Below are 25,497 nucleotides of genomic sequence, written 5' to 3'. Positions count from 1 at the left end.
GGTACACCTTTCTCATAGTAGGATTCGCGAATGCGTTTCCTAAATCAATAAAATCTTTTTTTAATGATATATTTGTCAGATGTATTGGCTTTGCATATAAATCTTATTCTGTATTAACTACAAACCAGATCTAATGGATTTTTGATTCTAAAAATGTTTTGAATGAATTCCGTTAGCTCAATATGTGGCTCAATACTCACGGTCACATTTCATCACCCAACATGATAAATAATTATACATAAATGTACACATGTAGATTTTTAGATTATATAGACAATAGATTTATTTAATAGAATATTGTATTTTACCCATGTGCTGAAATATGACAGACATGCAGTCCCTTTAACAATGTAAAACATATTTTCTACTAGATTACTGAAATGTGATTAATTTCTTTACATTCTGATGCTTTATTAAGTGTAAATGATGTTCCTCTTCATGTTCTTTCAAAAGAAATAAATAAAAGTTGTATTAAGTAAAATAATTTTACATGCAATAATGAGCAATAATCTTCAATGTAACTCCAAAGTTGACTTTATTACAAGCATTAAACACGTGTTGGGTTTCATACAGTACAGCTCCAGCTCAATACAGATGTTGTCAGAAGTGCTTCACATGTATTTAACCCGGGACAGTCATGTACAGACAGAATTGCAGCACAGGACGTTTTTTAACTCACTGGGAAAAGTACAGTAAGAATTATTATGAAAAAAAAAATATATATATATATATAGAAAATGATTGGCAGGACATGACATAACTTATTATAGAAAACATGACAAACTAAACACAAAACACTGTTGGAATGATTGACTAAACTGGAATGTCGTTTGTGTGTATTTCTTCTCTTGAATGTTCACAAGCTGTTGAGCTCCTGAAGCGTTTGATCCAGAACTTGATGCATCTCCAGGTTCTGTTGTTTAGCCTCAGCCAGACCCTCTGAAACAGACAAGCATCATGATTTTACTAAACATGACACACATGAGAATTTCTACATTGTAAAATCTAGACAGCACAACGTGTTCATGTAACTCACAAAGGTGTTGAATTCATATCATGCATCTTTAAAGATTTATTTTAAAGTCTTAAATTACAGACATGAATTAAAATCCTTTTAAATGATTTAAAGCAATAATCTATGAAAATTGTGTTTTAATTGCCGAGCTTGAAGATAGGTTCACACATCAGATACATCACATACTGGAATAATCTTTTTAGACTTAAACACAACGGCTATAAATGGATAGTCTTATATTGATCATGTCATTCGCAATGCATCATGGGAATATTCCCTCATAAAAGAGGTTCAGAAGTACACACCCACATAATGTCACTGTTGCTCTATCACACACATAAAATGCAAAAAGACTAAACACACACTTCCAATTCAAAAGTTTTTAGCATGTTTCAGCATCACATTGGAACATTATTTTCCTAACCATAGGTGTCGTAACCAAATGTATGTGTTAGTGCAAACAACTTCATCATCACTTTTGTTTTAAAGAAATTGTTGTGTGCTTTCCTCTTTTGAGAGAAGAACTACAAAGCTGAGTGAACAAAGAAATATTTAGATGGAAATATATCGAGCAGACAGAAAGAAACAAAACAGATGTTTAAAGAGCGGGAAAAAAATCTTTATTAAACTTGAGAAAGTGTCTCTTAAAGTCATCATAACATTGGCAGCCACAAACCATTCACTGCCTTAATGTAAAATATATTTCTGAGTGAAAAAGAATAAGCAGATGGATGAATGTCACTTGAAAGTAACTTCATAAGATTCAACATAAAATGTTAAAAACAAATATTTTTCGATGAATAGCAGAATGTGTATTAAGAAAGTAAATATTCTATTTTTATTTGGACTTCAAAACTTTTTTTACTTTAAAAGAGTGGAAATACACAAGGCACAAGTGGTGTGTGTGTGTGTGTGAGAGAGAGAGAGAGAGAGAGAGAGAGAGAGAGAGAGATTCAGAACAAACATCTCCATAACATTCCAGCGTATAGAGTCTTAAAATGTCCACTTCATGCGCTATAGAGGCATGACGCCATCTACAAAGAGGTCATATCATTGAGTGCATGATCGAGCTCCTCACTGATGGCCTTGTATTTCAGCTTCTGAGCATACAGTTCATCTGGAGGTCAAAGGTCAAGAGCGGAGAGCACACAGGAGGTGCACACAGGAAACAGGAAGTAAAAAGATAAAGAGAGGACAATGAGTTAAAGTTCAAGAGGACGAGACAAAGAAAAGTTTATAAGATTAAAGACAAAAGCTAAAGGTGGGAAATGAACATGGTAAGGCTATGGTCACTTTGCTATCTGCCCTCATGTCTGCTCAAAACCATATTAAATCTGGCTAAACAGGACTAACAGCATTAGCACTGTCCTGTCGCTACAATGAAAAGACAAAACAAAACTCAACTAACTGCCCCACGCACAGAAAATGAGAACAAAGGTGAAATTCCAGCTGTCGGTATGCGTGACATCATGGGCTGGGAGTCTGCATTACTGAGGAAGTGAATCAGAGAGAGAGAACAGAGGGAGGGCCGCTTACCCTCCAGGTCATCGATGGTCTTTTCCAGTTTGGCGACTGTCCTTTCTGCGAACTCAGCACGAGTTTCAATCTGTGGGGGGAAGAAACGAGGAGGAGAATGACCTGATGCGATACAACTGCTGTCACTTCAAAATGTGTCAGACTGTGATTCATTAGGCAAATAAAGTGTTAAGAAATACTTGCTTGGAAAAATATAAGGATAAACAGCTGTGTGTGTTTTTAGGCCGCCCACCTCTTTCAGTTTATCAGTGAGAACTTTGATCTCCTCTTCATATTTGTCCTCTTTCTCTGAATACTGCATATAGAAAACAAGCAAGACGTTATTTGAACCACAAACACACAGACAGGTGAATTATGGGTGACTGGAGGTCAGCTGACTGACCTTGTCTGATTGGGCTTCTAAAGATTTGAGGTTGTTGGTTACGTTTTTTAGCTCTTCTTCCAGATCAGCACCTTTACTGTAAAATATAGACATATCATTTTTGACAATGAGACTTTATGTGATGTTTATGGTCAAGTTACTGCATATCTAATATTATGGATCACCGTAACATTTTAATAAAACATTTTTTTTTAAAGAGTACATATTTTGCGATTTTTAAGGTCCTACTTTGGTTTATGTAGTGTCCAACAACAGGTTTACGTACATACAAGGTGTAAAAACACTTTCATTTTCTAATAATAGGCAGTTATTATTACCTTACTTCTTGATTGACTCTCAAATGATTTGTTCGACGATTCATCGGTCACCAAATGTGAATGAAGCATTAAGCGCGAGTGATTTACATGTTAAGTCAATGCAAAGACACGATAGGACATCCTGCGGCGCGATTCGCGCGAATGAGGCGGCGCAAATGACACGAATTGAGCGTTTCGGGCATTTGATGCGCGTAACGTGATTCGTGCGAGTTCTTTAGCGAAAATTCGCGCCACGTTAACCAATCAGGAGCTTGCTCTAGTAGTGACGTGATTATGACATAGCGAGCAGAGGCAGATATCCGAAACAACAATGGAGGACAAAATCATCGTCGCTGTATGTGGATACCCAGAGCTGTACGATACTTCTTACTTTTATTGAAACAGGAATAAAAAGTATCTTGCTTGGAAGAAAGGGAGTGAGGAGGTAATCTGGTGAATTGTAAAAAACGATCTTTACTCAATTTGAGCTATATATATATATACTGTATATATATATATATATATATATATATATATATACACACACACAAGACTGGAGCCGCCTGGCAGAAGCCCCTCCCATGACGCAAATTTGCATCTGTTGTGAAGTGAATTTCACACGCGAATGAAGCGAATTTCATGTAAGTAAACTCAAAATGTTCAAACGTCCAACTACGCGCGAATAGCGCGATTTATTCACGCAAATCGCGTTTGCTGGGAATGCTCTGTAATCCCCTCCTTTCTGTCAGACTAATCTGATCTGATTGGTCTAGGAATGAAACGATTCCTCGAGTAACTCGAATACAAAAAATCATAGAGTTTAATCCATTTAACTACAGTACACACGGAGCACTGCGTTTCCCCACGGACCATTATTACTGACGCACAGCCCGCTAAACTCTGGTTAACTGCTCATGTTATGTAAACACAGAAGACGCTGCAGAACAAATTGCAGAATAATATACCGAGGGCAGAGGTTTTCATTTCTGCTCTGACAACCGTGAGACTGCGACAAACACGAGTTTGAGTCGGTTATAACGTGCATTTAAAAAAGCAACACCCGTCAAACATAATCATTATACATATACTTTATTATCATGAAAATACCCGAGGACTGGAGGCTTGAGGAACAGTGAGTCCTATGCTGTGTCCGAAATCGCCTACTTCCATACTATATAGAAGGCTATGAGTAGTATGTCCGAAACCTCAGTATTGCAAAAAACAGTAGGCGAGAAATACCCGGATGGTCTACTACTTCCGCCGAGATTCGTGAGTGTGGATCGGATGGACACTTTTCTATCCCATGATGCCACGGTAGCTGAGCAACGGTCAAATTTCAAAAGTAAATAAAATAAATATAGCGGAAAACTTGAAGGCGGACGTCCGATTTTAATGTAAGTGCCAATAAATGTATTTCTTGTGACTAAATTATGTTTTTATAAACGCTCACGTATAGGCTGTTGTTAATACGTCATAGGTCAAAGAGCATACGGGTCACATGACCATAAAACATGGCGGACGCAGTATGTCCGAAATGTATTCATACTACACCCACTCATACTATATAAAACTTACTGTTTTAACGGCCGATAGGTAGGTACTTATTCAAATTCAGTACGTGCTGTCAGTATGCGATTTCGGACGCAGCCCTAGTCATTTCCTAGAACTATGTGTGTTATGGTCTTCTTCTGCAGTGCGTATTTGGAGTTTCTGCACGAGAGCGCCCTCTGGCTTTCAGATGCAGCAGCATTTTACTGTACTTCACTCACAAGCTGTGCATAAAACACGTGATATATATTTTCGGTTAATCGTGCACAGCGTGTGTGTGTGTGTGTGTGTGTTAGAACGGTGTGAGAACATTGTGCTTGGTACGTTCCTTATCTTTAAAGCGAACTTTTAAGACTTCAGCCTTTATCCTGTCTGACTAGCGCGCGTCCCATAATGTTTACAGTACGTATTATGTCCAAAGGCTGAAAGCGGTCTTTGTGGCTGTTCAAACGCATGCGCTCCTACTGACAGGGCTGTACAGTGTGGCATATATGTATTTACCAGAGTAGCACGCATGCGATACAGATTGGCAGGTGAATTAAACAGAGCCGCTTGTTTGTGTGAAATGCGTTTGGTTGTGCTTGTTTCTGTGTGACGTTAATCAATGACGCACCGTTATTTTACTTAGTTTTAGTCTGTTTTGCGAGTGAAACTCGTTTTACGGCTGCATTGAGTCCATACAGCTAGATGCGGATGCCGAATCCTGTAATTTAAACATGCCATCTGGCTGTTCTGCGTGTCTGATTGAATGAACTGCACAGTTTAACGTGCTACACGCGTGATTCTCATGGATTTGTCTGCGTCTGCACTGTATGAGGACATGAACACATGAACTTAATTTCCAGGGTTGCTCTGAGAGTTTATTTCACGAACAATTTACTGTTTGAGCGAAGCTATCTTAAAACACACACTAAAAAATAAGCGTCTTCCGACGACCTGCCAAAATAAAAGTCCGGTTAACTACAGTATTTTTATGTGGACATAAAAAAATAAAAATAAAAAACAGAACTTAGAGAAATTAAAAATAATTTAGGTAAACTAAATGCATCATGCATAAGTTGAAGTTAGTTGTTTACCTTTGAAATTATTCTTTCAATATTTATTTATGTGTCTTATTTATATATTTGTATTATATTGCATTTTGAATGTAATAAAGTGTACTAAATGGGTTTAGTTTTCACAGATATGAATGTAGGCAATTTCAGCAATAAAATGTTCCACAAATGGAACGTAGGCGGGCATTACACCAATTGACGCAAACCTGACACTGAACTGAAATTAGAACAACAGAGGACTCGATCGCGTGATTCAGAGTCGACTGCTTTTTTTCCCGAGCCAATAACTTTGTTATTCGTTCACTTTCGGCTTTGCAATTCAGCAGACTGCTTACATTCACACAAAGCAACATTACACACTTTATGAAATGTAATTTTAAGGACATTGTAATAGTTACTCTTTAAAACTTAATTAAGAATGTACATTTACTAACAGTTCAGCAATCTCTGCTCTCTCTTCTGCTCTTTCTAATTCCCCCTCCAAAATCACCAACTTACGAGCGACCTGAAGCACACACATATACAGACCAAGGTTATTTTAGTTTACTAAAATTAAAACTTTGAAAACGTTCCTGTTCATTGAAATCAAATCAAATATTGACCTAAAAATTATTGGAAAAACTTAACTCAAGGAAAATTTTGAATGTTGCTTCAAAAATAAACGGATGTAAGTTTAAAGCAGTAAAATTATAATCATACACAAAAATAAAATTAAATAAAAATGAATTAATCTTATATAGCAACATTCAAAATAAACCAATAAATTATAAAATGACAAAAGCATATGCCAAAATTGATAAAACTTTAACTAAAATTAACACAAAAAATAAAAATCTAAAAATAAAAGCTCATTTAAAATATTAATTAAACAAAATAAAACTATAATAACTCTGATACAGACATTACTCATAGATCAAAACAAACCTTCAACACCTATAAATATTTCAAGAACCGCTTTATATTTCAGACGTGTGTGTGTTTAACCTCCTCATATTTGCGATCTGCTTCCTCTGCGATGTGTTTGGCCTCTTTAAGCTGCATCTCCTGAATTTCCATCTTCTCTTCATCCTTCATGGCACGATTCTCAATCACCTTTATGCCCCTAAACAGATAACACCAAACTTTTCAGACACAGAGATCAGTTCAGATGTTTGTTGTGTGAAGGTGTAAAAGAGGAAATATTCCCTTCGCATGAATCACTAATGTAAAATTGCGTCTCCATTAATGACGTGAATCTCTCCAGCATAATTATCCGTCCACTCCACTGTGGTATTTTTCATTGATTTATTTATTAATTTCTATGTCAGCAGGCAGGTATTTTCACAGCGAGAATACATCAGTTAAACATACATTATGGTTGAAATGTTTAGGGTCATTTGAGTGAAATGTTTCTCTTGACTTCACCAAACCTCTGATCTGTTCACTTAAATGTCTGTAATTAGTTTTATAGACAAAAACCTAATTGTGTAAAAATATGAATTTCTCTCACTGCAAAACCCTTTTTATGATAAAAAAAAGTTTTAAATGGACGACTTGGACCAAACAATAAAGAAAAAGCAGCTAAAATCAGCTTGGAATAGAAACTCCCACAATACTGTTTAAAACACATCTCACTGTGAGGCATCAAGAAGCTGTGTAATAAAATGACAAGAGAAAATTTCTTAAATCACTGAATATTATTAGATTCGCTTAATGGACTAGGTGTTATAATCCCACTACTTCAGCATAGTTTTGATTTATTTTAGTCATAGTGCATATCATGTCAAAGTTTTGACAAATTTACTATTAATCTAAAAATATTAATAAATGAGTAATGAGTAGGTGATCCTACACTTTTCAAAGTCAAAACATATTAAAGGTGCCGTTCCCCGTGATGCCAATTTTAGAACTTTAGTTAGTGTGTAATGTTGCTGTTAGAACATAAATAATATCTGCAAAATGATAAAGCTCAAAGTTCAATGCCAAGCAAGATATTGTCTATAACAGAATTCGCTTTTCAAGGACTACAGAGAACCGCTGAAATCGGACAAACAGCCCTTTACTTTCCAGATAAATGATGTCACTATTTCGAGTTTTTGAAAAACATCTGCACAAAAGAATACGCCAAAAAAGGGGCGAGGCCTTCCTTAGAGAAGAGGAAGAATCGCTGGAGTAGTGTTTGGTTATCAGAGATTGTAAACGTTTGACTGAGATGCGCACTTAATTACTTTCACTTTCATCACAGTCCTACAGCTGGTAATAAGAATTCAGCTACACACATTCTAAGATAACCAACGGTCAAATAACAGCTTTTATGACTTTAACATCGGCTGTGAAAGCTGTTCTGTGTAATACACTGATATTGTGTAAGTGCGCATACCTCTAAAACACTTCTATGAAACGTCCTTTGAAGTCCTGCTTGCAAACGTCTCCTGGTCAATATGCTTGTTTTATTATCCAACTTACATCCAATATAAAAAGGCAAAACTAACGCTTCTGTTATTATTGTTAATTAATATAACCGGTCTGACGCCAATCGGTCCGGTGTCATTTGTCTTGCCATAGTAGGAAAACAAATTGCGATCTCTAACGAAGATTGACATTTTCACATGCACTAGCAGACCTCCGTTACACTTCGATCGATCCGAATGTTTTTAACTGATGATGTGAAGTTGACGCCATTGTTACTGTTTATTGCTAAAAGCCAAAGCTTATGACTACAGTGAGAGCGGGACCGACCAATCACAACAGCCTGAGAAGCAGAAGATCGCTGATGTGTTATGGGTGGGACATCTTCAGACACATGCTCTAAGCGGGGAACCAATCACGACAGACTGGGTCAGCTTTACCAATCAGAGCATTTCGGAAGGAGGGACTTTATAGAAACCGGACAAAATCTGATCGTTTTGTGAGAAGAGGGACAGCAGTTAACAATAAACTTGAAATATGTGAAATATAAAGCGTTTTTTGAAATTAGAAACATGAACATTTGAACATCATGAACGTTTAACCATTGTTAAACACCCCAAAAACATAATCAAAGCTTCAAAAACAGCCAAAGTACGGCACCATTAAAAATAGTCATGGATTTTGGCAGGAAGGGCATGATGGTGGTTCCTCAACCTCAAACTGTACATCAATAAAAATATCCACCTGTCAAACTTACATGTTTTTCAACGGATAATCTGATTTCTGTATAAATGTGTGTGTGTATAGTGACCTCTCGCTCTCATCGGCCGCTTTCTCAGCCTCCTCGAGTTTCTGAAGCGCGGTGGCCAGTCTCTCCTGAGCTCGGTCCAGTTCCTCCTCCACCAGCTGGATCCTGCGGTTCAGAGCGGCCACATCACCTTCAGCCTGCACGTGCACACAAGTGATTGAACTGGTTCAATTCCCACAAGCAATGATGAACAGAAGCTGTGAACATTAATGGGACTTCTCTGTCATATTGTATCCTATAAGCATCTTACGTTTGAAAGCCAATTTGCATTATTCAGGATCTTAAGGGATTATTATTTGATGTCTTTAGGATTTGCTTCAAATTACAATTGATTTTTGTTTTGAAGTATATTTCTAATTTGGCTATGCCTCGCTCTGTTGACCACAATTGATCGTATTTAAATCCAAAACAATAAACTCAGAGAAAGTGAGTGATCAGATGTGTTTTTGGAGTCTGAGACTGACTGTTATTGCCCTTCAGCACTTATTCGTTTTCCTCGAAAGCCAGAAGAACACGTGCTGTTCATTTATTCTGGAGAGCCAGATGTACATAAATCACAATATTCAGAGTCTGCTCGCTGTTACGAGAATGACTGTCAGCGTTGAGGAAAATCACAGGTGATTGTGTTAGAGTCTTTACTAAAACAGTCAAAACTGAATGACGGTAGTCCGCTCCGCTGTCTCTCCATCAGCATCCTCCTGAGATGAGACAAACATCTGCTGTCTGTCTGTTACTTTAATACTAATACTAATACTAACTTTTATATTTGTTTTGCCTTTCTTCCTCTTCCTCATGCTATGACATTATTAACTCATCTCTGACATTAGGACATGTGCCTAAAGCATATAAGGTGGCTGTTATAAGGCCCCTTGTCAAAAAACCCCAACTCGACCCTAGAGAACTAAGGAACTACAGGCCTATATCGAATCTACCTTTCACATCTAAAGTTCTGGAAAAAGTAGTTTCAACTCAATTATGCTCCTTCCTCCAAAGGAATGACATCAATGAAGAATTCCAGTCTGGATTTAGAGCATGTCACAGTACAGAGACTGCTTTGATCAGAGTTACAAATGATCTGCTATTGGCGTCTGACCGAGGTTGTATCTCGTTATTGGTGCTGCTAGACCTTAGTGCTGCATTCGATACCATTGACCACAGCACACTCCTACATAGACTCGAAAATTATGTCGGCATTAAGGGAATAGCTTTGAAATGGTTTAAATCTTATTTATCCGACCGTTTTCAATTTGTAGCAATAAACAATGAGGTGTCACGCAAATCGCAAGTCCAGTACGGTGTACCACAGGGCTCAGTCTTAGGGCCTCTGCTCTTCGCATTATACATGCTACCTCTAGGAGATATAATAAAGCGACACGGAGTTAGCTTTCACTGTTATGCTGATGATACTCAACTTTATATTTCCTCGAAGCCTCATGAAACACAGCAGTTCCATCGAATAATGGAATGCATAGTCGATATAAAAAACTGGATGAGTAACAACTTTTTATTACTGAACTCGGACAAAACGGAAGTGTTACTTATTGGACCGAAAACTGCTATAAGTAACAACCAAGAATACTGTTTAACTATTGACGGATGTTCCATAAAACCCTCGTCGTCAGCAAAGAATCTTGGCGTTCTATTCGATAGTAATCTGTCATTTGAGAGCCACGTCGCCAACACCTGTAAAATTGCGTTTTTCCATCTTAAGAATATATCTAAACTACGTCATATGCTGTCAATCTCAGATGCAGAGAAGTTAATTCATGCATTCATGACATCAAGACTAGATTACTGTAATGCACTGTTAGGTGGTTGCCCTGCAGGCTTATTACAAAAACTCCAATTGGTCCAAAACGCGGCAGCTCGAGTTCTTACACGTACAAAAAAGTATGAACATATTAGCCCGGTTCTGTCAACCTTGCACTGGTTACCTATAAAGCATCGCGTTAACTTTAAAATCTTGCTTATTACCTATAAAGCCTTACATGGTTTAGCTCCTCAGTACTTGAATGAACTCCTTTTGTATTACAGTCCTTCACGTGCATTACGCTCTCAGGCGTCCTGTCAGTTGGTAATACCTAGAATTTCAAAATCAAGTGCAGGTGGTAGATCCTTTTCCTATCTAGCGCCTAAACTTTGGAATAGTCTTCCCTGCACTGTCCGGGAGGCAGACACACTCTGTCAGTTTAAATCTAGACTAAAGACGCATCTTTTTAATCTTGCATACACTACTCTTCCATAATATAAATCTTCAGAGGGTTTAGGCTGCATTAGTTAGATCAACCGGAACCAAAAACACAACTGATGTACTTGTTGCATCAAAGAGTACAGAACAGTACTCTACTCTCAGCCAGTCTTGTCTCATTGTTCCAAGGTTACCACAGCGAGCAGGATGCAGTTCATGGCCTGACCTGATGGTAGAGTGGAGAATGGGAAGTGGGGACCTGACAAGAGCTGAGATGATAGAGCTGGATAAAGAAGGACGCGGTCTCTTGACATGTCTTCACCACAAAACTTCAAATGCTATTAGATTATTAATGATAATCTTAAACTACAATTTATTTTATTATTAAGTTTATTTATTTTATTTAGCCTTGTTGTGCAAGTTCTCTGGAGCTTGTGCAGAGGCAGCAGCTTTTGCCAGAGGGGAACTGGAATCCCCTGGTTGGGCCTGGGTTCTCCTGAGGTTTTTTTTCTCGATTAGAGTTTTGGGTTCCTCGCCACCGTTTGCATACTGTTTTTGCACTATCTGCCTGACCGGGGGGGCTGCTTTAGAATCTTAAAGTTTTACTTAATTAATATTGCATATAGGAATTTATTATCTGTTATATTTGACCTGTGCTTCTCTCTCCTTTATCCTAAATGTGTGCTCTCACTGAGCGTGTGTGTGTGTGCGTACTTGTCTGTGTACGTACGTGTGTGTGTGTGTGTTGTGTGTGTGTGCGTGCGCATCCGTGTGTGTGTGTGTGTCTCTATGTCTATGTGTGTTAGTACGTGTGCATATTGTGTGTGTGGAGTGTTTTGTATGTGGGTATGTCTGTCTTCTGTGTTTTCAACCTTTTCTTGTTTTTGCAGGTACAACTTTAATTATTTTGCTTATAGTCAATATGTCTCATGTACAGCTGCTTTGTAACAATGAAAATTGTAAAAGCGCTTTATAAATAAAGTTGAGTTGAGTTGAGAGTTGAGTTGACACAATGCAACATTGTAAAAAGCGCTATATAAATAAAATTGAATTAAATTAAATTGAGTTGTCTGCTCTACTAACATCTAACCCAACAGTTATGGAACCTTCCCAATTCCATCATAAGTCGTCGGTTTATGACATGGTTAAATGGACAGTAACAGAAAGTAGATGAAGATGTGAGAAATGAGCACACAAATACAACCTTCTTGTATTTAGTAGACAAAATGGATTCTGAAACCATGTGACAACTCTTGAATTGAACCATTTGCATAAGAGTAGTGTGCTTTGGCCACGTCTCCTTCCTCTTACAATGAATTCTAAGATCATGTGGGCCTCACGCCATATGAGGTACTCCAATAAGCATACGATTAGCATATCATTATATCACTTCAAAGATAACTTTAAATCAGAATTTCCTTTCGTAAAGGGGGACTTTATTTCTTCTGCAGAACACAAAAGATATTTTGAAGAACGTTGGTAACCAAACCCTCACTGACTTCTATTGTATGAACAAAAACCATGGGGACATTTCTCAAAATATCTTCTTTTGTGCTTCTTTGTAAACTGCCTCTTTCATTTACATTCTGGATCTGTGAATGCTTCATTTTTAAAAAAGTTATGCCAAAACATTTTTTAGAACATTTCCCTTTTTATATCAAAGATAAAACCGGGAGAAAACGTAGCTTTCACATCCAAAAATCATTCATTATGCCCAAAGGATGGGGCTCACTGTTAAAGCAAAGGATAAAATGAAATCCTGTCAAACACGTTTCTCTTAAATGGCAATTTTCCAGGGATGTCTGGCTTAACCACAATGCAATTTTCAGAACTTAAAAGATTAAAGATATATAGTTGCAAAGCTAACAGTTTACATTTGTTTCTCCATTTATCCATATTTAAATACAGGACGTCAGAATGAACCCAGTGGCCTTTTCTGTCCAACAATCCCTACGTCTCGCTATACTTCATTCTTCATTAAACTTTGGCCTGTCTGTGTTTTCTATGATGACACTGAGTACACTAGCCGATATGAAACAACATTTAAAATGGCTTCAAATATTTTCTACAAATGGGCATGCATACCCCGTGACGTACTTCCGCTAAAATCTCAGCCAGCTAAGCCCCTTCCGCTCTCATTGCACTGAGGTATTTTTTCATCAAGCGATAACGATGTGTTTAGTAAGAAAACGTTCGAATTTCAGCGAACCGACAGCAGTATGGCTGAACATTGCTATATGCATCTGTGATCAAGCCTAGAGATAGCACAAAAGTTCACTTGGCTTTTTTCATATTTGTGAAACGGATAGCCCGAAGCGCTTCTCCTTTTTGGTTGTCGATGTACGTAGATGTTGGATAATTTGACTTGCGTCGTTGACTGTAATCCTTTGTGCATCCTGAAGCGACCGAGTGAAATGGACGCAACGTGTGCTGGATGTAACAGAGCTGGCTGAGATTGACATACGTCATCGCTCCGTGTGCATATACCCCATTCTCTCGCTGTCATAAGAAAATGTGTAATGTTTTTCTTTCCTATTTCCTATAGGCAAGAAATTCACATTGAAATCTTTTAAACACCTCAACTATTTCTCCCAGACAACAATTGAGACTAAAAACTTTGAACGGCTGATAATAGATTTTTCATCCAGATGAACATCATTATTCTGATCACTTAGAAAAGCATACGCATACATCGGAACAATCTTTTAGAACCACAGCACAATAAATTACTAAATAAACAGTCTTCTAAACTATGAAAAAGCAAAATCTCCATAACAATTTATTTTCTGGAATTATACTTCACATTAGAGATTTAATAATAATAGTGCCTGTGAAGAAGTAGGCTATGGGCTACTGTATATGCATGCGTGACTTCCTCGTTTCACAGGAAGTTTCTGGTTGGGGAGACTTAAAGAGAGAAATGGAAAAATGAGAAAATAGTTAAATTTAGCAGATGATGTACACTGCGGCACACAGCAGTGGTATATAGAAGTGCTGTTCTTCCTGTGAAACATGGAAGTCACGCATGCATAGAGCCCATTAAAAATCTGGCTGGCCATCTGGATAAAACATTTAGAGCCTTAAACACGTTCACTTGTTGGGCTCCATCACATCATCATTCTTCAAATATCTTATATCCTCCACTTCATTATATGAAGCATACAGTTTCAGATTCACCATATATCTTCTCATCTAAATGAGACACAGAGATAGTGCGAGGGCCGGTGTATGGAACAGTTTAAAGTTAAATCTCCTTACAAATGTTTCCGTGGAAGTTTCTTTCGGTGCATTCCAAATGGGATACATCGCCTTCCGAAGGGCCTTTCGGGAAGGGGACACCTCAAAAAACGTCGCTTCAAATGAAGGCAATATTACATTGTTTTTATTGCTCCTTTTGGAAGTAAATTTTAAACGGACACATTAAATGGGTCATATGACACGGCTAAAACGATTATTATCGTTTGTTTTAGATGTAATGCAATGTGTATACACGATTTAAAGGACTCATTGTATTAGCACTTTCAACAAGTTGGTATGATTTATTAGGGTCTTCGTGAAATGTCTGGAACATATTTTGCTTAAAAACACTCAATGGCTGTGTAAACAAAACCCTTTTTTCCTCGTCAAAAACAGCTATGCTCACAGCATCCGTTTTGGTGCATGTCTCTTTAAATGATAATGAGTTACAGCGCACCCCACCCCCTTCTGTCCGGCGTGTCAACACAACACACGTGTAGTACTGCCATGGCAATGGTTTAGCTAAATTATGTTTCCTGAACTCCTCTGCGGTTAGTTTCATTTTAAACGTCTCAAATCATTCGTCTTGAGACTAAAAAATCTGTCATAGCAAACAGTGCTCACGTTGTGCGTGTATGCTTGCCTAAAATCCACGGAATGCGCACCTGCAGATCTCAGCTGAATTACGTGGATTTTAGCGCTTGTCGTTGACAAGTTATAACGTTACACACACAACGTGAGAGCGTAACTAGTATGCTGTGAGAGATTTTTCAGCCTAAGGACGAATGATTTGAGACGTTTAAAACCAAACTGACCGCAGTGTTCGCCCCTGTTCATTAGCAAAACAAACAGCTTGCCGCAGCTGAACATATTAACGCACATAATGTATTAACACACATACAGCTAAACTCCAAGTGCCCATTTGCCAAATAACATATACTGTAAATATAGAGTAAGTTTAACACTGGCTTTGAATGTTCTATTTAGCCCGTGACTGACTTAGCTCCCTTCGCTATCGTATGCTAACGTTATCCTCCTATATATACGGTAAATGTACGTCAACTTGATAAATATTACTTACATCGGCAGCTTTGTCTCATTCAGTTGGTCTCGATCCCTCTTGAGGAATAACTTTGAAGCTAATCCTGCTTGTACTGTCCCAGGTTGATAAAGCACTCCGGTTTGAAGTGATTCACGCAAACAAGCAGGTTTTTACTTATGGTTTCTGAGGGATTTCCGCTAAAAATAAAATAAATCCACTCCTGTCTCTTCCGAGGTTAGGACTCTGTGCAGCGACTACATTGCATGTTGTCCACGAACTTTAGCCACGGCGTCACGTACACCGCTGTTGCTTGTGAAAACAACAATGGCGGCAGCGCCGTGGATGGAATTGAATAGATTAAGGGGCGGTAATATTATAACAAGAGCCTGCGTCTACGTCACATCAGGAGCGAAATCTGAACGGCTCGATTTCTCACATGCTTGCAGAGAAAGGCTTACCAAAACAAAGTTACTGGGATCTTGTTTTTCACGTTTTCTGGGTTGCTAGATGCACCGGGAACCTGATTATAGCACTTAAACACAGAAAAAAATTTACTTTCATGCAATGAGTCCTTTAAGGTTAAAAAACGCTGTATTTTCCACATACCGTGCATGTTTGTATCTCCTCTTTTCCCCGCCTCTCTGAAACGTGCAGATTTTTACAAAGCTCATCGCTCTGAAAAGCAAGGTGTGCTATGATTGGCCAGTTAACCAGTGCATGGTGATTGGTCGAATACTGCAAGCGTGTGACGGAAATGCAACGCCTCTTACCATATTTGGAACATCAGGTTCCAAAGCAATTGTACTGACAGGTATGCCCACCTTACTTGCGTATACATTTGGGCGGTCTTAGTCAAATCATACCATGAACTGACGTAGATTTGTGGGGTTGTGGTTACACGAGGTGTTTCAGGCCGGTCTGGGTGAGCATTCGCTTTTAGATAGAGTGCATCTTTTGTTCTGACACTTTAATTTTTGCAGTTGTACGTGTCTAATACATGCATGCGCAACACACCAAAGATACATAAAAACACGTGTTTGCGCCATATGACCCCTTTAAGAAATGCAATTGTGTTTTTCCCTCTAGAGTTGACAGATCAAAAGCTTTACTCTTCGAAAGGGAGTATGGCATAGGGATGATCACTTTGGAATGGAACGCAGGGTTTGTCTGTGATATATTCAATTCAATTTTATTTATATAGCACTTTTCACAATGTGCATTGTTCCAAAGCAGCTTTACAGGAGCAAATAAGAAAAACACAGAAAGGTAAAACACAGCACATTGCATGGTGTTTATAGACCAAGCAAGATCATTATAATAAATAATATCTAAAAAATATATGAATAAATAAATAAATGCAGTCTCCCGGTGAGCAAGCCAACACTGCACTGCTGTGGCTAGGAACCCAAACTCCAATATATCAGCTCATAGGGAGGAGCCAGACAACAGGATCTGCTTCAAACCCCCTGGTATCCAAATCATATCAGAGCTCACTTTTAAATCTGCTTGTGCATTTAGTAAAATTGGTGCCTTTACCATTTCAGAACCACAGAATAAAAATGTTTCATGTTCTAGATATTCTAAGTGATACAGGGGGACTGTGTGAAAACACAAAGCAACAAATAGTAGGCCTACAGGAAGTGAAGAGGTAAAGTAGGGGTCACATCCCCAACTTCCTGTGGTCAGCAGTACTTTCCAGGAAAAAGGTTGCAAACACTCTCTAACGTTTAGACAACCAAACATACTCAAAACAGAGTTTAAAATATTTTCATAAATCAATGAAAAGTGTTGATCCTGATTTCCAGTCAACTGCATCTCAGATATTTCTCTGAGAAAGAGAGTCATGAATCACACATATGTCTCTGTTAGTAGAGTTTGAGAAGAGATGTCAACAGTGTGTCAAACTGAGCTCAGATTTGTCAAGTCTGCAATTAAAAGTCAATATTATCTCAATATGAACTCAAACATTTCTCATCAAATCCAGATTATTTTACCTCTACAATCTACATTCATTTCACACCACCCCAAAAGATCCAGGTGTTGACTAGGAGTGCACACTGACACACTATGGGGTAAGTTGTCACAAAGAATATGCTGTATGTTGACAGTGATTTCAGAAAAAGAAAAAAAACTGTATTCCAGTAGCTCAAATGGTAGATCATTGCGTTACATGTAATGATAAAAATATACATGCACTGTCAGTTGCTTTGGATAAATGCATCTGTAACATGCTTCGGATAAATGCATCTGCCAAATGCATCGACGCAATGTAAATATAAAATACTATGTAAAGTAGGCCAACATGCATGCAAAAATATATTTTTTAGATTTTATTTTACAGCAAATTTGATTAAATTATGTTTGTATGCGATATTGCGATTGGGCTTTTGTTTTTGCGCATACTTTCCGTGTGACAACTAGCCCCGGCCTCTCAATGCACCGAGTCACCGACCCCCTGCAATAAACTAAAAGCAAAAGAAAGAAACAGAAGAGAAAGGAGTTTAATTATGATGAGGTAAAGCTCGATCTCTCACTTTCTCCCGTAGATTTCGTTCATTGTCTAGTTCTCTCTGTAGAATCTGTGCTCTGTCTTCGGCATCATCCGCCTGCTGTTGCAGTGATTGAATCTTCCTCTTCACCGCGTCCAGGGAGTTTATGGACATCTCCAAAACTTTATATCAATATATAAAACGCGTAGACAACAGTTATGGAACGTGTTTGAAGCCTGTGCACGTTTGCGAACGGATAAAATCCAGTGAAGTAGATAAACACTGCAGATCTGGATCATATGTGTGCTTCTGCTCGCGCTTAGATCCAGATTGCAGATTCTAGAAGCAGCCAGCCAGGAATGCGTAAGAAAGTCCGATCCCAGGAAGAAGATGCTGGATCAGATGACATCAGAATGGGGGTGGTCTTCCTGTATGAAGGTATTTCAGTAGCAAAACTTGAGAGCATGTAGATTTTAATTTGTGAACTTGTAAAGTAAGTATTTGTATCTGTACACTAAAATGTACACTCACAGCCCCAATGTGAAAACTTGTCAAATAAAAAAAAGTTGAATGTTGAGATTTGTACTCGTGGACAAAACTCACAAATCTGTCTTCTGAATTTGAAGTTGCAGAAAAATAGTCACAAATGTGTAAACTGGCATTTATAAAATACATTGGCAGATACAAATGCATAGCACATATTTACATGAGAGAAAGAACGGCATTTGATGACGTCACGCGGCTGAGCCACACTTCCCCCTAATGGCGGGAAAAATTACAATGAAAGGATCTAGCAAATAATAGTTTAAATAATGTTTAAATAAAACAGTTTTCAACTAAAGCGAAACCATCACACTTATGTATACTATCATGTAACTATTCCATGACTTATACTATCTTGTATATATATCATTTCGTAATGTATTTTAATGATATCATTCTGTATACTATCGCTAATCCGTTGTGTACTATGGTTTGTTTTAAAATATAATGACGGGATGACTACATTTTCCGTTATGTATAATGTTCATTGATATACTATATAAAAATGTACATTTACACAGTTTAACATTATGATTCTATAGCCTAACCCTTGAGAATTATTATTGCTTTAGTTATAATGTTACCTATATTATATTAATATTTAAAAAAACATGTTCCTGCTAGTATAATATAAATGTAAATTAAATTCAGTGAGCAATGTATTATTGACCATTATTGCACTTTTAAGCTATTTCTACTTTTTTATATTTTTTGTTATTTTCAATATGTAAAGACATTGAAAATGAACGGAAATTGTATGCAGGACTGTGCAATGCCACCATATACAGTATTGGGGTTGTGGGTTTACCTGGAAGTTTTTTTTCTCATGGAAGGTTTGGATTTTTAACAGATGAGCTTAAACATATTTAATCAATATTTAGTGTACAATTATTTTCTCATGTGATAATTACTAGCCGCAGGATAATGCATCCAGTCAGTTGTTATTGCCGAATAAACCCTTCAGTGTTAGAACTGATTCTGATCATTCTGATATAGGAGTGTTTCAGTCAGGGTTGCCAGGTTTTTGTAACAAAACCCGCCCAATGGCCAAGCAGTAAACTAGCCCAATTTTAGAGCCACTGGTATGTATTAGACACTTCAATCAATGAAAGTAATTGTATAGGAGCAATCATTGACATAGTATATTTACATGAATAAAATCATCTTACCTCGAGATTTATAGCTGATGAACAAAATCCTTTAGGAAAGCTGGTTATTCTTTTTTAGAACTATTTGAATGAACTAGCTATTTACAGATTTATTGTCTGATTCAGTTTTATAACTGTTAGAATATACGTTGTTTGGTAGAGTAAATTAGTTAGGTCAAGTACAATTTATGAATATGTAAAATTTCAACCCGCGAAATAAAAAACACCAGTGAAATAGTGAAATAGTCTTGTCACAGTGTGCAAAAACAAACAAACATATACGCAATTAAAGAATGAAAAAGAAAGTAATCTGAAAAACGTAAGATTTAGAAAAAAGGTGAATACAACTGTACTCACCACTTAAGATTGTACATATTTCACAACAAATGAAGTTGTGTAGTGGCAGCAGTTCAGCACAGTTTATTGTGAATGTGAATTCACTGTGTGATTCAGTAAAAATGGAAAATATAGTTACTGCACGATTTCTTTTGTGGTTATTCAATTCCAGCATGCGTGGGAGTGAGTGTTTGTCAGATGTTTAAGTGAACTGCAGACGGCAGGAGTGAGTATGTGTGCATGTATGTGCAGGGGTGCATTAGACTCGAGAGTGCGGAGGTCATTGTTTGCTTTAGTTGAATTCCTCACATTCCTGAGCTGTGGGCTTTGTGTGTGTGCGCGATAGTGAGTGAAAAGAAAGAAATTACCTTGCTTTGCACAGAGCCATATTATTGCCTTGTATAGAGATATTCCACAAGCTACAATGTACTACAATGAATGAAATGTAAATAATAATTTAATCTTTTTTTGGCTTATTACTTAAGTTACTTTTTTAGAATGCATTTTATAGGAACCAGCCTCAGGTGATGCTCAGTTAAATAGCTGCTTTTTTAGTAAAGAAAATAGCTATTATTTTGTGTTTCACAGAAAGGCAGTAAATGACTTATTTTTATATTTATTTCTACTGACACTAACATAGTTTTGTATACTTGTTGTTGGCTTTTAATGCAAAATGTGAAATGCTCTCTCATTTCTGTTTGGATTAAAGCATCTGCTAAATGAATAAATGTAAGTGTTTAATCAATTTCAATTTAGGTGTGCTTTATTGGCATGACAAAGTCTACATTCGTATTGCCAAAGCAGCTGGGCTGCCTACAAATAGTGCAATATGTAAACAAACGAAAAGAAAGATAATAATAGTAATAAAATAAAAAAGTGTGATGTATGTGCACTTAAAGTGGTTTATAATATAATATATGTAAATATATAAAAACAGAACAGTTTAATCTCAGTTTAATCTCTCTCAGCACTTTGAAGAATGCAGCTCTTCAGTGACAGAATGTGGCGTCCAGACTGTTTTTCATAATGGTTTGCGTTTGTGCAGGTCTGGCACTCATGCTTTGTGGTTTGGTTTGTCTCCCTGTGGCTTTCAGACGTGGTTCTCACCCTAAATATCCATTTCCTCTGAGAGCCACGAGTCTGAGTTTGTTACATAAAAAAATGAATTCAAGAGCCTCGCTAGTAAATCCTTAGACGTCTCTGGGCGTCCGCTAACATAATGAGTGGGAAAGACATGTATTCCTGGCTGTCAGCAGAAGCCGGAAAGGAATGCGGGGAAACTTTTTCTTACAGTATTTTTTTCTCGTGGACTTGCCGACATGCTCTCGCTGTGATTAAAGCATATTCAGTGCTGGAATGGGAACAATTTGTCTGAAGCTTCCCATCCGAGCCAGGTGCAAAGGTTTTACTCTGGTGCCACATGTGTTCAGGGATGTAATTATGGTAATTGCTGTTTTTGATGTTGGGCTTTAAATGAATAGTGACTCCATTGGCCATTTTTTACAAAGAATGAAATGCTTTGTATGTTCTCATTTTTTATTTTTCATTTGAACTGTACTGCTACTGATCAGAATGCTACTCGCATGAAATTTAAGGGAGTATTTATTTGAGGTCTTCGGGATTTATGTGCTTCAATTATTAAATAATTTCATTCATAAATACTCACGTCTGCCGCCTTTTTCTCAGACAGTTCCAGTTTCTCTTGCGCGTCTTTAAGAGCTTCTGAATATTTGTCCAGCTCATCTTCTGTTCCTTTCAGTTTCTTTTGTAAACCAATCAGTTCGTCTTCCAGCTAACACAAAGACAAAACCAACAGAAACAAATAATATAAGTATAAATCTACGCAAAATAATCCAAATACACATCAGGCAATAAAATAAAGACATGAAAATACTGCTAACCATGGATAAACCTGAGAGAAAAGATACATTTTAAGAGATGCTTTAATAACAGCTAGTGTATGAAAGATGCAATATCAAGAGGTACGTAGAAGGATTTTAATACAAAAACTAAAACCTTAAAGGCGGGGTGTCCGATTTCTCTTAGCCGTTGTTGATGTTCAAATCACCAAAACAAACACACCCCTACCCCCATCTTTCGCTTTCGTCAGTGCTCCGCTCGACTAATGTCCGTCCTGTGCACTTTGCACCTTAATGCTGATTGGCTACAAGGTTGTTTTGGTACTCGGCCCGACTTCGTCTAAACAAGCGTAATTCGGGATTTTGGACACCCTGCCTTTATAATAAATTCTGCATTACATGGGAAGCCAATGAACAAAATAGGTGAGATACAGTATGCTCCCTTTTTTCAGATGCTTGAGTGGTCAGATGGTTGCTAGGGTGTTCCTTGTTGGTTGCTATGGGTCTTAGGTTGTTGCAAGGCAGTTGCTGGGAGGATGCTAAAGCATAATTTATGGTCATGTGTAGGAATGCCTTAGGCTGTGCGTAGCCTGACTTGCACCTCTACAAAAATGTAACAACGCGTCAACTCAACGCCGACCACAAGTGCTGTGATTCGTCTGCTTGAACCCCTCCCTCAGGTCAAAAAACTCTGCAATAGCGTCATGTTTACTCAAACGCATTTCCGAATTAATTATCTAAGTAAATTATTTGTTCTTCTGTATTTAACATTTCAAGCTGCAACAAAAGTGACTTGACTTCCCGCTATCACTGCTAATGCTTCTCAAACAAGCTGCTTGTCTTCGGCTCTTGTCTTGGGAAAACCGCCGCGTTGCCTACGGCATAGGTCCTACGCACGACTTGCCCTGGCTTAAGGTGTTGCGGGGCATTTTGTGATTGCTAGGGTAGTGCTTGCGTCTTGCTGGGTGGTTGCTAACGCTTTGCTAGACAGGTTTCTGGGTGGTCTCTAGGGCACTTCCTTCAGAAAATGAAAATTATGTCATTGTGTAAGCCCCTGCGTTGACCTTTCTAGAGAGTTCAACAAATGTGTGTTCTTGTGTTGATTGCTGTGTGTATTTTAAGTACATCTACACAAACTACACAGCTGTCTCATAAGCTATAGATATCAGCAGACTTTTATTATGCTGTGATCATGCATCTGTCCACAGAGACTGGGATATTTCTGTCCACACAGCTGCTGAGTTGAACATTAGTGATACTGCCACTGTTAAATGTTATTATGTCAGAGACTCGCTGAGGCCAGATTTATAGAATGTGTTGAGCGGATTTGTGTTTGTCCATGTTAATGTGCTGGAATCTTAATTCTAGATCGTGGAGACTTTGAAACATCATCACATGCATACCACCAGTGTCCCAGGCGACACTACTGTAGATTAAAACACTATAGGTTGTGGGTTCTCAGGAAACACACATACAGATTAAACATACTTTAAATGAAATGTGTTGTCCAAATGCATAAATGAAAATGGCAAAATGTTAAATGAACTTTTATTTGCAAGTTGCTTTGGATAAAGGTGTCTCTAAAATGAACAAATGTAATGTAACTTTTTGGCTGTGTTGTTTGTACCGTTGCTCTAAATGTAGATAATATTGGCAGTGCAGTCAACATCTCCAGGCCATTTTATCTTTCAAACCCTCTCCGCCAACCACCTGTCATATAGAGAGATCATTTCCCATCATTGAATCTTTAGAAATAAAATCCGGTCCTGTCCCTCATTTTCTTTCTTGGAAATGCATAATTTTAAGGAAGTAAACGGTTCATACTGTTCATAATTCATACTGTTTAAACATAAAGTTCAAAAGGTACAAATAAAATAGAACAGAGGCGTGTTCTTGTCCTGGAATGTTTCAGAACATTAAGAGATTTTCAGGATACTCCAGAGACCTGTAAACAGGCCCAGAGAAACAGCTGAAATGGTTCTGGAGTATTCCTGGTTGTCCCGGTTGACCTGAATTGGGTTTTGGTCATCTCATGTATCGTTCTCCTCATCCTTAACTAACCCATCAAAAACCATGTTATATAATTGTTTACACAATCTTAAAAATGAAGGTGTTTCACAATGCCACAGAAGAAACTTTTTGGCTAAATGGTTCCATGAAGAAAATTTAACATCCGAAGAACCTTTCTGTTTCACAAAAGGTTCCGATTATAAAACGGTTAGAAAGAGATGGCTGAATGGTTCTTTGTTGAACCAAAAATGGTTCTTACGGCATCGCTGTGAAGAACTTTTTGAGCACCTTTATTTTTAAGTGTGCATTTAGAGATTTCTTTGTCTGACAGTATCAACATTTCTATTATTTAATCTGTTTTAATGGTGTACTTCTTGTAAACCTACTTATTGTACAGCTTTTTATGAGCATTGTTACAGGACTTCTCATACATGCTAAACAATTTTTGGCAAATTTTACTTTTGAAAATTTAATACACATATTATATTTTTCTAATAGATGTACATTTTAACAAACGTAAAGATGTTCCAATCGAATGTTCCATCCTTTTCTTGGCCTCCAGCACTCACCTGTTTGCACTTGTCTTCTGCAGCTTTCTGATCCGACTCGGCCTGCTCCGCCCGGTCGATGGCGTTCTCCTTGTCCAACTTCAGCATCTGCATCTTCTTCTTAATGGCCTCCATCCTGCCCTTTGTGCTTGTGAAGAGAGTAAGAGAGTCGAGGAGAATGCTGGAGGTTCTAGAGCAGAGAGAGAAATAACAGAGCTTTTTCTCTTCAGATGAGGAGATGAAGTCCACCCGCAGTGACGCCAGAGAGAGGGGGGTGTACTATGAAATGTAATGCTGCTGTTGATGGTTTAAACCTGAGGTTGTGGAGGCGAGACCCTCAGACTCCCCTGTCTGAACCCCTTCACACACACACTTTCACATACACACTAAACGTGTGGTTTTCCCTCCCCGACTACAACCTTAACTCAAGAAATGTCTCACAGGCAGCCGATTTATTTGGTCTTCTACTAAACAAGACGTTTTTCTTGGTACATTAAACATGCTTAAGGTTAACATAAATGGACTCTGTTTAATGTCTTGTCTTGCGTGTGTGTGTGTAGGTTTCATTGTGTGCATTTTATTAGACAGAACATTTACTTGTATGCATTTGGCTTTTATCCAAAGTGACTTGCAGTGCTTTCATGCTATTTTCTCAGTATGTAGATAGTATATAGAAAAAATGCCTTCCCAATGTCAAAATCTCTAAAATATCAAAGCGATAGTTCACCCAAAAATGTTCATTGTCTTTCATCATTTATTCATCCTCATGTCATTTCAAACCTGTATGAGTTTCTTTCTGCTGAATATTTAAAGAATGTTGATAATTAAACAACACTGAACTCTATTGACTTCCATGGAATGAACACAAAACCACATTTCTCAAAATATCTTCTTTTGTGTTTCAGAGAAGAAAAGAGTCATATACAGGTTTAAAACCGCATGAGGGGGAGTAAATGAGGCGAGAATTTTTGCTTTTGTGGTGAACTATCCCTTTATATTAAAAATGTACTGAATAAACATTTACATTCATTCATTTAGCAGACACTTTTATTCAAAGCGAGACTTAACA

General features: G+C 37.7%; 1 protein-coding gene across 4 annotated transcripts; it reads right to left on the bottom strand.

Moving 5' to 3' along the window:
• Nucleotides 1–486: 486 nt before the first annotated feature.
• Nucleotides 487–24,812, bottom strand: tpm4b (tropomyosin 4b). Of its 4 annotated transcripts, none has more exons than XM_057333403.1 (9): nt 24,450–24,803; nt 21,678–21,803; nt 9,032–9,165; nt 6,817–6,934; nt 6,267–6,337; nt 2,934–3,009; nt 2,784–2,846; nt 2,552–2,621; nt 487–939 (listed from the first exon to the last, which is right to left on the bottom strand). In XM_057333403.1, exons 1-9 carry the CDS (start codon nt 24,561–24,563, stop codon nt 857–859), a joined length of 855 nt encoding a protein of 284 aa, XP_057189386.1. In that variant the 5' UTR covers nt 24,564–24,803; the 3' UTR covers nt 487–856. The 4 variants fall into 4 exon arrangements, with proteins under 4 accessions (XP_057189386.1, XP_057189387.1, XP_057189385.1 ...); XM_057333402.1 differs by lacking the exon at nt 487–939 and adding an exon at nt 1,091–2,132 and having other exon boundaries at nt 24,450–24,812; XM_057333404.1 differs by lacking the exons at nt 21,678–21,803; nt 24,450–24,803 and adding an exon at nt 18,030–18,370 and having other exon boundaries at nt 496–939.
• Nucleotides 24,813–25,497: the final 685 nt, after the last annotated feature.

Source organism: Triplophysa rosa, linkage group LG5 (assembly GCF_024868665.1).
Source record: "Triplophysa rosa linkage group LG5, Trosa_1v2, whole genome shotgun sequence".
NCBI classification, from domain to species: domain Eukaryota; kingdom Metazoa; phylum Chordata; class Actinopteri; order Cypriniformes; family Nemacheilidae; genus Triplophysa; species Triplophysa rosa.
The sequence above is the reverse complement of the archived record's forward strand: the minus strand, read 5'-3'. Positions and strand labels throughout refer to the sequence as shown.